Here is a 15,455-nt window from a genome sequence, read left to right as displayed (position 1 = left end):
AGACACAATGGATGGGATGGGATGGGCAGGACCTGGAGCTTGGGAGATCTGGGGGATTTTTCCAGCTTTTGGTTCTGTGAACAAGGAGATGATGTTTCAATACTTAAATAAGACTTTCCTTTTTTAATTGACTTTGCTTTTGGGGTGTTCATCCTGAAGGTAAAAGTCTTCCATCAGCACCAGTAGCACCTGTTGCTCTTTGGGTGGGCCTGGATGTGGTGATTCCCCTGGGAATCTGCAGGTCCATGGTCACCCTCCAAACAGGGAAACACCCTGGAGAAACCACAGAAACTCCTGTGAATTCTTTGGGGAATGCAGCAAATCCCATTTGCTCCATGCCCTCAGGAACAGAGCTGGCTGTTACTAACTCTTCCAATTTATAGTGAAGAACCTTTCAAAATTCTGCTTTATTGAGATAAAGGAAATGCACACTGGGTTTTTCCACAGTATCTGCTGGAAACCAAAAGCCAGAGCTGGAAATCTGTTTGCAGTAATCTTCAGTCATAAAATCAATCCCATTTACACTCTGTTAACTGGGCATGTGTGCCTGGGATCCGAATTTAAGCTGGGAGCATTTGCCACAAATTAGGAGCAGATTGGATTAATGGGTTTGTCTCCTCTTAATATATTGTGTGGTTTCTTCTACCCTTTAGGGGGAAAACACGATTGGAGTAAATCAGTGCTGATCTTGGGAATACTCAGTGGTGTTTCCTTTGGCTTAGTTGGCCAGGGAGATCATTAATGCTGGAGTTACAAGCTGCTTTTGAATTGAAATATAAATCCAGCTCAGAGCAGTGCTGCAGGATTGAAGGAGTTTTCCTTTTGGATGAGATACTGGAAGTTTCTGCTTGCTTATGGTTAACGTTATAATGATGATAATTCTTGAGAAAAATATGTTGAGAACAGCCTTCTTTCCCAGCTAGCACCTGATCTTTCCAAAAACTTGACTTCCTGAAGGTTTTTTTCCCTGCATGATCCTTGTCCTGTTGGCAGTGACCTCCTTACTACCCCAAGTGCCATTTGGAGCTTGAATGAACAACTTGTAGAGCAATTCCTGTGTTTTCATGTCATTCTAATGATTGTTATTGCTGCATTGAAAGCCCAGGTGGTTGAATCAAGCTGAACCCTCACAAGGCTGAGCTGCTTTGTTGTTCTGTGCCTCAGAGCAGCCCCTGGGAGGGAAGTTCATCACTCCCAGCCTCATGACCCCCATGCCATTCAGGGCTGTAACAGATGCACGTTTCCATTGCAGCCCAAACCGCTGTAACTGCACCAAAGACCTGGAAGAAACCAAAAGAGCGGCCCCAAGGCACTGAGGAGGTGACAGAGGCAGAAACAGAGGTGAGAGGGAGCCAAAGTCCTGCTCTACCCACATTTAAAGATTCTGTTCCTCTCTGGGAATTGTACTTTAGAGACATTGCTTCCTCATTGTCCCACAGGGTCCAGGGCAGTTTTGGGGAGGAACTCTGCTATTCTTTTGGATAACAGGTGTCAGTCTGCTCCCTTTAAAGCTCTTCAGTTTTTGTTGGGTTTGCCTAATTTAATGATTAATACAGTCATGGAATCACAGACTGGTTTGGGTTGGAAGCCCTTAAAGATTCATCTCATTCCAACCCCTGCCATGGCAAGGGACACCTTCCACTAGAAGGTTCCACTAAACTCCCACCAGCCTCCAGCACTGAGGAACCCCTTTCAGTGAAGGGTGAGGGAAAAGTGGCTTTGGATCCCTCAGCACTGCCCCACTTTGGTCCCAGGCCACCATCCTGACATTGGGCACAGGGATATCATGGCCAAGGATAGTTTTCCTGATGACCAACTGATGGAGAAGCTGATAAAGGAAAATGCTGAAGTTTTCAGGCAAAACCACCTCAAGAGTTATTAGAAGAGTAAAGAAAACCTCCCTTGCTGCTGTTCTGGTAGGGATGTTGCAGCAGGAGGCTGTGCTTAATATCCTGGGTCAGTATGGGGTTAGAATCAATCAGAAAAGGAGCAAGAGAGTAAAAATGTGGAAGTTCAGACTGCCCAGTGTGTGGATGAAAGCTGAGGTTGGCCAGATGTGGTGCAGAGCAGGAGAGCAAAGGGGCTGCAGCAGCAGCTTCAGCCTCCACACTTTCCTCATCCTCCCCTGGGGGAGTTGTGTCTCCTGCACCACCCCACAGTTCCACTGGGGAATTCTTCAGAGAATTCCCTTGAAAAATCTGCAAGAGGCGTTTTAGGATGTGGTGCAGTCAGGTAGGGAGGCAGAGGATCAGGAGCCTCCTCCAGAGCATCCTCAGTGAAGTTTCTCCTTTGTTCAGTGCTGAGAGGGGCTGGGATTTCTCCCGGGAGAAGCGATTCCGACGCCTCCTCGTCTGAATGCACAATCGGGCTGTGTCCTTGGAGAGCTCTAAAATTAACAGCCAGGGATACTATTAATGCTTTTTCCTGAAACTGAGATGCTGGCATTGTGGCTGGATCTCACACTGCCTTCCTTAGTGGCATCTGCTCCAGTTGGCAGCAGGCATTTTAAGGAAGAATCCCCCCAAAAAAGCCCCACGTGCCCTTTACCACCCCTTTCTCATGGCTGGTGGGAGAAGAGGAAAGCAGAGTTGTATTTCCAGGCTGGGATTGCTCATGGCTTAACAGTTCCCTCTGTCCAATCCCGTGGGGATTTCATGGGCAATGCTGAGTCTCTCCAGCTGCACCATTAATTATCAGTGGGTTATCCATGGGAATGAGCTGATAAATCACCCAGTGGCTCAGTGTGCTGTTCAGTAGCCCTGTGTAAGATGCATTTGTATTCCTGCTGCTCCCAAAAATGCCCTGTGAATCCATGAAGAGCCGTTCCACGTGCACTGAATTTGTCAGGGAGTTTCTAACAAAACCTCTGCTCTATCCATGCTCCAGCCGAAGGAGGAGGAGGAACCTTCAGGGGACAAAGTACTTGAATCCGAGCAGGAGAAAACGAGCCATGGGCTTGAGGCAGAGAGGGAACCCTCGGAGCTGAAAGCAGTGAAAGCTGTGGAGGAGAACGGGGAGCAGGAGGCAGAGCCGGTGCGGAACGGAGCCGAGAGCGTCTCGGAGGGCGAGGGCGCCGACGGCACCTCCGGCTGCACCGAGAGCTCCGCCGAGGGGACCCTGTACCAGTACAAACCAGGTAGGTGCTGCTGCTCTGCCTGCCCCTGCCAGGGCTGCTGCCACCCCGAGTGCCAGCCCTGTGGCTTTGGTGTGCTCTGTGTCAGCTCTGATGAGATCTGCAACCCAGCAGGCCCCCAGAGATCTTCCAGGGGGAAAAAGGGTGTCCTGGTTTAGGGCGAATTTGGGAGAAAGCCTCCAAAGGGGGCACCTCCAGAAAGCAAACCCACATGGCCCCTCCACCCAACCAGTTCCTCAGAGAGAAGTGGAAAGAACCTGTTTATTTAACAGGCACAGCACCCCCCAGCAGACAAAATGAACAATACCAGGTGACAACACTCTGTCACCGCTCTGAAAAAGATGACAAATTCAAAAAGTCTCTCTTGGGGGTGGTCGCTCTGTTATCAGTCCCTCCAGCACTGGGGATGGCTGCTGCACAAGGTGCAAACTCTCGGTGTTCCCAGGTCCCAGTCCAGAGCAGGTTTGAGTAGGTCCCAAAAAAAGGAAAGGAGAAACAGTCCAGGGAAAAATCAGACTGTTTAGCTAAACTAACTAACGAGCAGAAGCAAAAAGAGTAAAGCAAAAATCCAAGCAAAAAGCAAAAGCAGCACCATGTACTGCCCCATCTGTGTGTCCCACCAGCTGTGGGGCAGCAGCTGATAGCAAAACCAAACCAAACCATTCACTCTTCAGAGCCAGTCTTGAAGGCACAGAACATATCCAGCATCAACAGAACACACAAATGGGGATACAAGCATCACATCATCACCCTAGGACAAGGGCAAAATGGTTTTTGTCTCGCTGAGAAGAGAAAATCACGAATTCCTTGACATTTTTGTGCATTTGGATGCTGGCTACAGCACTGTGGAAATGACAGAGAGTTGATTCCTGTGTGATTGACAACTGGACACCATCCAAGAAATTTCACATAAACCAGTATACTTCTGAAATAAGAGGTGGTTAAATAAGAAATGAAAGTGCTCATTGGGTCCTAAGTACAAATGTGTGTGTTCATAAAGATTTAATTTCCTGGCTAAACAATTGCATGGATCTTTGGATTTCTACAAAAGTAAGGAAAAGAAAAAGTTTGTGGTTTTTGATCCAGGCACTGTCCAGCTCAGTCCCATTGATTAGGGTATAGGATATCTGTAGAGCATTTTTGTTATTTATGAAGATTTTGTAATTTATAGAAGTCAACCTCAATTAATCCACCTCATTTAGAGAGAACTTGAGACCAACTTCTCAGCTGCTCCCAATTTTTAAGCAATTTCTTATTCAAGTGAAACTCCCTCCAAATAAAGTAGTCATTTTTTAGAAGCCCAGAAATTAAAATAATAATAATAATAATAATAATAATAATAATAATAATAATAATAATAATAATAATAATAATAATAGTAATGGACCTGGAAAACCTGGTGGACAAGGAGCACCACCATTAAGGGACTCCACTGCTGTGGTTATTTGTGCACCACTTTGTTCTGACAAAGACCTCAATTGCTTTGGTGTTATTAATTCAGCACAGTCATATTGTGAGGGGAAAACACAGAGGCCTCTTGATAGCTCATCACACTCAGGGTACCTGAGCAGTTCATTGGCCACTCCTGAAGTTAATCCATAATTCATCAGCTGGTGCAGTCAGAACAATCCCAGTTGTGTCCAGCTGTCCTTTCACTCAGCTGGAAGGGTTGGATGAATCCCTGGAAAAGCAACACACATCAGACTTGTGCAACAGTCCTCAATTTCAGCTCTGCTCTTCTGAGAAAGGGGAATTTCTGCCTTTGGAGGAATTGTGTGTTTGATCCCTGTCTCTTCCTGCATGGGGGATCCTTCCTGTGATGCTGCCCAGCTGCTCTTCACAGTAAAACAGCTCATTGAGAGCTTTCCAGGAGAAGGAAAGTACACCTAAACTGCTTGTTGTTGTGTTGCTGCTGCTCCATGGTAAATGACAGGTACAGTGGGCAGGGCAGGAATTCAAGCCAGGATCCAGCCAAACCATTTCTGCACCCCTGGATCCTGAAGCTCTGTAACTGCATGAAGAGCTAAAGTTTGCAATCACTTCTGTGTGTTTTCATTCCCAGTTATTAAAACCCATCGTTGCAGTAAGTCCCTGCTCGTGGCCTCAGCAGGGGTGAAGATGGTGAGATCTCAGAGATCCAAAGCCAGAGCTCAGGGAGTGAAATAAAGGAATAATAAATACCTGAAGGGCTGATGCATGCTGAATAATGAATGCAGCCTGGCATGAGGGAGATCCAAAGGCAGCATCTCATACAGATGTTTTCCTTCAGATAAAACATGTTTTCTTCCCTAATTTCAAACAAACTGTGGCCAGTGCTGAAAATCCCGTCTCCAGACCACCAGAGGCTGACTTTCCTTGTGCTGAAGTGGCTGGAGGTTTATGCTGTGATTTGCACCAGGCAGGGTCCTCCACACCCAAAAAGCCCCATGTAAAACAGGTGGAAAGTTGTAATTCCCAGATCATGGGAATTACATGGCCTGTGGTTGTGGCTTCTCTTGTTTCTGCTTGTTATCTCCAGCCTGGGTTGTTCACAGTTCCATGGCTTCACATTTTCAGAGGGTGTTTTTGTTCCATGCTCTGCTCTCCTTGACTTCATGTTTATGACTTCCTTTTACACTTTTAACTTCTGCATTTTCACACAGAAACAGGGAATTGTCCCAATTCTGCCATATCCCACAGGAGAGCAGAAGTCAAAGTTACATGCATGGGTTAGAACTGGAGTTAGTGCCCAGATCTGTGGTTGGACCTTGCTCTGCATCCCTGTTGTTCACATCCCTGTGTTGCTCTCCTCTCTCCCTTCAAAATGAAAATCAAATTAAATTGAAACATCCCAGGCTGGTGCAGCATCCTCATCCCTTTGGGTTTACCAGGACCACATCTGGGTGAGCAGGGGGTTTGTTTGCTGTGACTCTCAGGGATTTCTCTCCCTATAGAGCAGTGGAAGCCCCTGGACCCCGAGGGGAAGAAGCAATACGACCGGGAGTTCCTGCTGGACATCCAGTTCATGCCTGCCTGCATCCAGAAGCCCGAGGGGCTGCCTCCCATCAGCGACGTGGTGCTCGACAAGGTGAGAGGAGAGCCCATAAAACAGGTATGTGCAGGGTTTTGATACAAATAAAGATCCATAGTGGCTCATTCCTGATCCATTTCTGTGCCAGGTTTTAGTGGGAAGTGGGAATAGTTGGTCTCATCACAAAATTCTACAAATAGAGGTGTTGGTGCCTGATGAATGTGCACAGATGATTAAAAACTGAAGTGTTTTTGATAGTCTTTATGTAGATTAAGTTGTACCAGGATGTTATTAAAATTTAAAATTACCCAGCCATGAAGAGCTGAGGATCCAAGCAAGGCTGGATGGAGAGGCAGTGGCTTCTGTTAGATCAATTAATTGATCTATTAGATCAATTAAAAAGCAGAGAGAAGCTTTTGGGCAAACTGTTTTTGATCTGAAGCAGTTTCTTCACTATTTATAAGCTGATCTAATAAAAGATCTTTAAGAACTCCGTTCTGGGGCAGTTTTGGGATTTCTCTCCAGCCTCATCTCAGAGCTGGAGGTCTGGGCTGAGTGAAACATTTGGGATTTCTGAGTGCTGACACCGAGGCCTCATTCTGCTCTCACAGAGAGCTGGAGAGTTCCTTGGCTTTGATGGAGCCACGACAGCCTCACTCTTGAGACTCAGGGATGTGGGTGTGCAGAAACATTTCTGCTCTGGGTTTCATACCCAGACAAATTGTAAAATGCAGCTTTACTGCCAAAATTATTTCATCTACCTTCTACTCCCTCATGATTGTTTCTCACTGTTCTGCGTTTAAGCTTCCTGGGCTCAGTTGCCCATCTCTCATGTTGGCACAAAAGCCATTGCTTTGAGGGAAGGTGGCAGTTTCATGCTCCTGAACAAGGACAGGCCCGTGTTACTATGATTTTATCCTCCATAATCCTTTAAATATTTCTGAGCTCCACCTGTTTCCTCAATAGTCTCCTATTTAAAACAGATATGTTTTAAATTAATATGTTTTATGAATGAATGATGTTTTAAATTAAATACTTATTTTTAGCACACGAGTGTGGCTGCCTAAAACTTGAGCAGTTTGTTAATTTGGCTGTTAGGAATGACTGCCATGCTTTAGCAGACGCTGTGTGTGGATTGCATGGGCTGAGCATTCCTGTGTGTGCTCTGCTCGTGGCACAGGTCAGTCAGCCCAAGCTGCCGCTGAGGACTCTGGACCCCCGGATCCTGCCACGAGGCCCCGACTTCACGCCAGCCTTTGCTGATTTTGGGAGGCAAGCCCCCGGGGGAAGAAACGTGTCTGGAAGTGTGAGTTTACCCCAACTTGCTCATTTCAAAGCTGGCCCTAACACTGATGAAGTCCCTCCTCAGTGGGACTCATGTTTGCTTTTGGCCTCTTGCAATGCGCCGGTGGTTCTGGTTTTGTCGGGATGAATGCAGGGGTGATGTTTGCTTGGCGGACAAAATGTGGGGGAATTGGGAAGGGTTGTGGATGTTTGTCACGGGGAGCTGTTGTTTGGGAAGGGTTTGTCTCCTTCCTGTTTCCCTGTGGGAGAGGTGGAAGCGTTTCCACACCAGGACCCGGCAGTTGCGTGCGCGGTCGTGCGTTCGTCGTACAACAGACCCGGCGTCAGTGCGTCACCCCGGGGGCTGTGCTGCAAAGCACACCCACAGGGCAAAGGGATTTTACTAACAAACGAAATCCAGTCAGCACCTGTGTGTTCCTGCTTTCTCTGTGCTTCCACGTGTTGCTTTGGTCACTTCATTCCTTGTTTTTCCACTTTTCTGTCATTTTCCCTTCTTCTCCCTGTGTCTGGCTTTGCCCACCCTCTGAAATCCCCCTGTGAGTTCACTCGTGCCTCTGCCGTGTCTTTTACCGGGGCACAGGTGCCCCCAGTCAATGCTACTGGAGGAGGACACTGCCACCATTAGGGACAATCACTGATTTTCAGCTGTTGAGCTGCTTCTGCTGTGTCCATCTGGATGTGTCTAACGACACAACCATCGTGGAGCTTTCAAATCTGCTGGTTCCGGAAGAGTTCCCCGAATCACCCCAACTTCCAAGTGTGCAGATTTCCAGGAGTCAAACCCAGCGATTTTGGGTCAATGTCATAGCTCTGGTTTGGGAGCAGCCTCGTGGCCGGTGCCTCAGTTCGGGGGTGCACCCCTGTGTCCTGGAGTTGCCTGGGTGCCACAGTTTCTCTTGGAGCACCACCTGGTCTGCAGAACCCGGCGAGGTCGCGGTGTTTGCCGCCTTTGGGCCGCACTGTGGTGCCTCCCTCCTGTCCCGTCAGCGCTGAGTGTCCCGAGCCCTGCGGCGCCCGCGTAACGCCGCTGTCGCTCTTTGTCTCTCCGCAGGCCTGCAAAGTGCAGAGCACCCCTGGATTGCCCTCCCTGGCTCGGTGCGGGCCCCCATCATGCCCTCTCTTGGTCTCGCCTCACCCACCACTGAGGAACCTGCCGATAGGGGTAAGCCAAATCCCCCCCTCTCCCCCCAGCCTTTGCACCTTTTTGTAGAGTTGCCTTTTTTCCCCAACACCCACCGTTGATAAAGAACGACTGGCAGAAAACTTTACAAAAAGGTGCAACCTTGTTTAAAAAAAAACCGAAACAAGACTTGCGTTGTACCCCTCTAGGCAGTCTTCAGTGGTGGGTGGGACATCACCAGCTGAGGGCATGCTGGGACGTTGGCCCGAGCGGGATCCGCGAGGGTCTGCACTTTGCAGACCTGTGGAAAGGGGGAGAAAAGGTAAGTCCCGCTTACCCCGTTCATTTGGAGCATTCAGCACGTAACATACATCTTACATTTGCGCCTTTGCAGAGCAGAGCCTCTCCTTGCCTTGTTCTGGAGGAGGGCTGGAAGGTGCCGTGGTTTAACCAGCCTGTCCTCGACGCCGGCGGTTGTAGGATCAGAGGGTTCTGAGCCCAGCAATGGCAGACGTTCCCTCTCATGAGCATGGCCACCCCTGCGTGTGCTGCCTGTCCCCAGCCATCCCACCTCTGCACAGGCCATGCCATCAACCATCCATCCACTGCCTCTTCCTTGCCCCAGTAACGTGGAGCAGCTCAGCGCTAACCGCTTCCGGCACGTTGAGCGTCTTTTGTTTCGCTTCTTTGGCTTTTGTCTTTGTTTCCCTCTTTTTGCTTGAGCGTGTTTTTTATGACTGTCTCTGCCACTAACCAGTGTTGTGTCAGACAGCGGGGTGGAGGTGCACAGGACAGGGTGCAGCTGGGAAGGCTCTGTGGTGTAGGCAGGGTTAGGTGAGCGTGGCAGGTGAGGAGATGCAAACCCAGAGATGTGGGGCTGGAGCAGATGGGTCTGTCCGTGCACAGACTGCGTTGGCTTTGTCCTTCCTGAGAGGTGATGGAAACTGAAATCACCTCAGTTCTTGTTCCTGGGAGGAACAACCCCTCCCACCATGGAAGATCAATTTCACTGTCTGCGTTCAAAGCCTCTTATAGAGGGACAAGCACTTCCTTAATTCCTTGGATGGTTTCTAAAGTATTTCCATGCCTTGCAGCCTGGGTGGGAGCACCAGGCCAGTCTGTGCTGCTGTGAGCCTTTGGCTCCTCTGCAGGAGTCTTGGACCTTTGTCTTCCTGCTTTCCTTCCCCGTGTCTTCCTCTGGAGGAGAGGTCATTCAGATTAATGCAGGAGCACCTGGTACTTGTCCCATGCTCCAGAACCATCATTATTTACAGGAAGCCAGGCCTGAGCTCAGGCACCTCTTGAAGTTGCTGTATAAATCTGGAGCCAAGAACCCCAGACCCCTAGACCATTTCTCTTAAAAGTTAGATCCTTCTATTTTGTTATTACATCTTCAAAGGATGCTTCTATTCACTGATTGAAAACCTAATCACACAGTTTGAACTGAGTTTATTCACAGATATTAAAAACATACCATATCAAAGAAAGTCGCCGTTGTGTTGATGCTTGAAAGGGCTCAAAGGCAGGTGACAGGTGACACACTGGGGCTCCATGCATCCCTCAGTTTTCCAGGGGAGTCACCTCCCTCAGGGGTGGGTGGGTGTTTGCTGCACAGGAACATTTGCACGGACCCGTGCCCGAGGAAGCGCCGCCTCTGCGACTCCGTGCCCGTGTGTCACAGCCTGGAGTGTCTGGGGGGTCCTTCACACCAGAGCTGCCTCTGCAGGACATGGGGTGGCTGCAGGTCACCTCTCCTTGGCTTTGCCCCTGTTCTGGGGGGGATGAGCTCAAAGGTTTGGGGTTTCAGGGCACGCTGCAGCCTGGCTCTGATTCCAGAGCTGTCTGTGGGCAGGAGGTGTGTGCTGAGCTCTGGCACACGTGGCTGTCCCCAGTCAGTTTCTGTGGCACCATTGTCTGCTCCTTAGCTGGAGGGAAGTCTCTTCTCTGCACGTGGGCAGCATGGTCAGAGCCTGGGCAGCAGAGCTGTGTAACACCAGAGGTGCTGGGTGAAGGCAGGGCTGCTGCCAGGCCTTGCTGAGCCGCACTGGTGTCACTCAGGGCTCAGGGTGGGACACAGGAGGGATCAGTGTCTGCTTTAGGAAGGTGTCTGACACACAGAAACTCCTGAAGAGGCTCCCTGTTCCACTGTTGACTTGATAGTGGAGCCCTGGAAAAAGTTAAAGATAGAATCTAAAATGTTAGGCTTTGTGCTTTCCCAGATCAACTGCACCTGCATAAGCAGTATGATAAATTATATAACTGTTAGATGTGATGATTGTTTAGTAATTAAATGTAATTATTATATAACCATAAGAAGAATAATGAGAAACTATGTTGGAAATTCAGAGAGGGGCTAAATTTATGTATACAATAGAACAATATAAGTTTAATAATTAACATGTAAGTTGTATAACGATAGAGTATAAAAACATGATCATTTTGGATGTATGGTCGGAGTCAGATTTGGGTAATACCCCGATTCCCAGAGCTCTTTAATAAAAAGCACCGCATATAATCCCTGTGATTATGTGGTTTTGAACGCTAACAGACTCCTCAGGAGTGATCAGTGAGGAGTCAACAATGATCAGCTGGTGTGGTTGTGCTACAAGTGGTTGGACTTGATGATCTTGGAGCTCTTTTCCAAGATAAATGATTCTGTGATTACAGCATTCATGGGCCTTGTGCCCCGTGCAGTTGGAATAATCTGCTGGGCTATTTCTGTGCGTGGCAGGGGATGTGAACAGGGGTCTTTGTAAGCTGGGGGGAGCCCAGTGACACCCTGGCCCTTGGAGCCCTCTCCCAGGCACCATGGGAGCAGTCACTCCTCAGGGTGAGGGTGTTGTCTTCTGACAACATCTTCCTCTGCTGCTGTTATCCCAAACCAGAGCTCCAGCCCTGCTGGTGATCCTGCTCATTTGCACACATTTGCTTTGTCAAAGGCAAATGGTTCAACTCCCTCCTGCCTTTGAGAGGAATTTTGCCTTTCAATAACCACAAATCCAGGTTTGTGGCTGATGTATGACATAAGAGGCACCAGCCAAGAGCCCTTTCCTCCTATTCACTGAGGCTCTTCAAGTAACTGCAGTGGCCTTTTTGATGCTTGTTGAATCCCTTTGTTGAACAAAGCAGTCTTTGAAATGGCCCATCTTCCATGAGTGGCTGCTGAGCAGATTAATTACTGCTGTGGAAGTACCAGGTTTGATAATGGAGTTTTGCTGCTTTAATTTGTACTTGAGCTTGGCCATTTGTGATAAATGAGTTCAGACCAGTGAAGGAGCATGGGGGAAGAGCAGCCTCCCAATAGCACCTGGTACCTTTAGTCCTTAATCAGATGATGGAGAGGAGGTTTGGGGGTGTCTTGTGCCCCACCACTTGTACATGTGGTGAAAAACTCCCCAGCTGTGGCAGGCTTTGTGCCTGTTCAGGAGCATCACAGTACACAGGATTGCAGAGATGCTCAGGCAGTTCCAAAGCACCCTGATTCCTTTTCTTCTGTGAAACCACCCAGAGACAAACCCAGAGTTTTTCCCATATCTGTTAGGATCCATATTTTTCATGTCCAGGAGCTGCAGTGATACTCCTTCACTGTGTTTTATGTAATTCCCATCTCCAAATGGCTTTGTTGGAAGCAGTCCCCAGTAAAACAACATTTCTGGCAGAGCTGCCCCAGTTTCTCATTGTCTAAGTGCTTGGGATGGCATGTTTGAAAAACACCTGTAAGGGCTGAATTCTTGCACACCTTGCTGTGATGCCTCAGTTATGCAGTTTCTGATCCCAAGAGGCATTTTTGGCCAGTTGGGGTCAGTTCTGCCCCCTGTAGCAGAACCCAGAGCGCAGCTGGGTTATGTAGGTTGTGTAGGCAGAGTCAAAGCCCATCTCTCTGCTGGGAAGAGCTGCCCAGAGGAATGTGCTGGGTGTCTCCATGTTCCCTGTGAGCAGCCTGGAGCAGTGCTGGGTCACAGGGACTCCTGGTGTCCCAGCAGGACGTGCTGGTGGTCAGCAGTGCCATCAGTGGGTGTTGGTGCTTGCCCTGGATGTGTTACCCAGCCCAAAGTGGGATATAACAAGGAATGTTTTTGTCCTAGTTGTTGAATGTTGGACCGAGGAGATCTCAGCCTGGCCAGAGGAGGGAGCCCAGGAAGATCATCACTGTGTGTGTGAAGGAGGATGTGCACCTGAAGAAGGCAGAGAACGCCTGGAAGCCAAGCCTGAAGAGGGAAAACCAAACTGAGGACCCAGAAAATGTCAAAACCCAGGTGAGAGCATCAGCAGGTCTGAGGTGCAGCAGCTGCCCCAGGTAATGGAAATTTGGCTTCCCTCTTGTGTCAGACAGTGAAAAAGGGCAATGCATTGGAATCCCAGTTTTCCCCTCCCTTGATGGTAATTTTTGTATGTTTATTCTTGTTTAAATGCCAGTCCTGTATATTAAGCAGAGAACACCACACAAGCTCCTTTGTCTCTTGCAGGATTGCTTTCCTACTGCTGTTTTACTGGAATATTTCTGTCTCTGTTCTAAAGCAAAGAGCATTACATTCCCAGCACAGAACTTGGTTTTCATCTCCTTTTAGACCACATTTCTTCCCTGAATCCTCAGCAAGACTGAGGTTCCTCTGTGAAATCCCTCAGTTGGTCCTGCCCAGCCCAATGGTGCTGTCTGAAGCTGCCTCTGTCCTTCTCCCCCTCCTCTCCACCACGGGGCACTTGCTCTGGGAGGAGGTGTTTGTCTGGTGGCCAAGCTTGTAATTTGTAGGACAAGTTAGAATGGTCTTGAAGGACACTGGAATTCTGTTCTTGGAGCTAATGGTGGCATTGTTGGCCTCATTATCATCCTGGATAGGGAAAAATAAAGTACCCTAAAGTGAATTATAGCAGAGGTTGATTACCTCTGCTGAAGGAGGCAGAGGCCACTCCCTGTTAATTTATATGTCATGGATTAAACTGATATAAAGAAGAGTATTTCTGAGAGGAAGGGATTTGTTGCACTTGACAAAAGCCCTTGGGTGTTCCCAGAACTCCTACCCTGTAGTCTTGATCTTTGGTAGCCAAGTGAGGACTGGGGTTGGGCTGTGCAGAAACCTGTGGTGTGTCACTCAGCTTCCCAGACATTCCTCCAGGGTGTCTCCATTCCCCTGTGGGAAGCATCCAGGCTCATTCCTGAACTCCACCTGCACCAGCTGTGCTGAGCCTGCGGCGTTTGTGTCCCTCAGGAGCTGTTCCGCAAGGTACGAAGCATCTTGAACAAGCTGACGCCCCAGATGTTCAACCAGCTGATGAAGCAGGTGACAGACCTGACGGTGGACACGGAGGAGAGGCTGAAGGGAGTCATTGACCTGGTCTTTGAGAAGGCCATCGACGAGCCCAGCTTCTCGGTGGCCTACGCCAACATGTGCCGCTGCCTGGTGACGGTAAGAGGGGACAGCAGCTGCCCTGGGCTCAGGGGCAGCCACAGAAACTGCAGACAGCAGAGTGGTAGCTCCTGAGTGTGAGTGGGAATTATTAATGTGGAGTTTTTTTGTTGGCCATGCCCAAGGGAGAGGGATTTGGCGCAGTTGTTGGGAGTTGAGGACTCCTTGCTCCACCTGGTCACGAGTCTGGGAAGTTCATGGAGTCACAGAAGCATGGAATAGCATAGGCAGGAAAGGGAGCTTAAAGCTCTTCTCATTCCACCCCCTGCCATGGGCAGGGACAACTTCCACCACCCCAGGTTGCTCCAAGCCTCATCCAGCCTGGCCTTGGACACTTCTGGGGTGGGCAACCACGGCTGCTCTGGGCACCCTGTGCCAGGCCTGCCCACCCTTCTGTGTCTGTCAGCTCCAAGGGAGCCCAGGATGAGCCAGGCTTTGCACAGATCATTCTCAGATGGTGAATTTGGGACAAAAGAGCCCCTTTTTCCCTCCTTCCCTAGTGAAGGAATATGGCTTAAGCCCTCAGCACAGAACAGGAGTGTTTTTAAGCAGAGGGTGTTTTAAAGGGATCATATGGATGGAAATGTAATTCATCCCCAGGCAGAGGTGGTGTCAGCCAAGTTTGGAGTGTGGCTTTACATCTGCAATGTAAAACTCCACTGGAAATCCTGATGTGAGGCTTTGCTTTCACAGCCTTGCAGAGCTGTGCAGCTCAACATGAAGAGCAAAATAAATTGTTATGGATGACCCCTCCTCTGTGGAGTTTATCCCTATTTCTGCTGATGTTTTTCTTCCTTCTCACTCCAGCTGAAGGTGCCCATGGCAGACAAACCTGGGAGCACAGTAAATTTCCGTAAGTTGCTGTTAAATCGCTGCCAGAAGGAATTTGAAAAGGACAAGGCTGACGATGATGTCTTTGAAAAGAAGCAGAAAGAACTCGAAGCTGCTACTACTGTAAGTGGTGTTTTTCTCCATAAGTTCTCAGAGCTCCCTCAGAAAATTATTTCCTTTTGAAACAGCAGTTGGTTTGGGGAATTTTGGAGTTGAGACTTTCATTAAAAATACTTGCCTTGACAGTGGGTTTATGTCACAGACATTTTTATGAAAAATCCTTTCCTTAGGATTTTTCCTCCTGAGAAGCTGAGAGACCTCAGGAACAAAATGTAAACATTGATTACCTGCTCTGTTGAATGCAACAGGTGCATCTGTGATTGGCCCGTGTTGGTTGTTTCTAATTAATGGCCAATCACAGTCAGCTGGCTCAGACTCTCTGTCGGAGTCACAAGCCTTTGTTATGATTCCTTCTTTTTCTATTCTTAGCTAGCCTTGTGATGAAATCCTTTCTTCTATTCTTTTAGTATAGTTTTAATGTAGTATATATTATAAAATAATAAATCAGCCTTCTGAAACATGGAGTCAGATCCTCATCTCTTCCCTCATCCTCAGAGCCCTGTGAACACTGTCACAGGTTTATCCCTGCAT

At 48.6% G+C, this 15,455-nt stretch overlaps 1 protein-coding gene across 4 annotated transcripts in view; it reads left to right on the top strand.

The window, feature by feature from the left end:
* EIF4G3 (eukaryotic translation initiation factor 4 gamma 3) overlaps positions 1 to 15,455 on the top strand; it is a 146,770-nt gene that overhangs the window by 108,647 nt on the left and 22,668 nt on the right. For all 4 annotated transcript variants that reach the window (XM_054292045.1, XM_054292047.1, XM_054292046.1 and 1 more), the window contains 8 exons: positions 1,253 to 1,341; positions 2,887 to 3,136; positions 6,067 to 6,224; positions 7,324 to 7,449; positions 8,500 to 8,610; positions 12,654 to 12,824; positions 13,776 to 13,973; positions 14,781 to 14,927. In XM_054292045.1, coding sequence (XP_054148020.1) covers positions 1,253 to 1,341; positions 2,887 to 3,136; positions 6,067 to 6,224; positions 7,324 to 7,449; positions 8,500 to 8,610; positions 12,654 to 12,824; positions 13,776 to 13,973; positions 14,781 to 14,927 — 1,250 coding nt within the window. The remainder of the gene's footprint in view (positions 1 to 1,252; positions 1,342 to 2,886; positions 3,137 to 6,066; positions 6,225 to 7,323; positions 7,450 to 8,499; positions 8,611 to 12,653; positions 12,825 to 13,775; positions 13,974 to 14,780; positions 14,928 to 15,455) is intronic.

Source organism: Melozone crissalis, unplaced genomic scaffold, assembly GCF_028551555.1.
Source record: "Melozone crissalis strain CALT ecotype California unplaced genomic scaffold, PUWL_Pcris_2 ptg000107l_1, whole genome shotgun sequence".
NCBI classification, from domain to species: Eukaryota; Metazoa; Chordata; class Aves; order Passeriformes; family Passerellidae; genus Melozone; species Melozone crissalis.
This window is presented reverse-complemented; position numbering and strand designations above follow the sequence as displayed.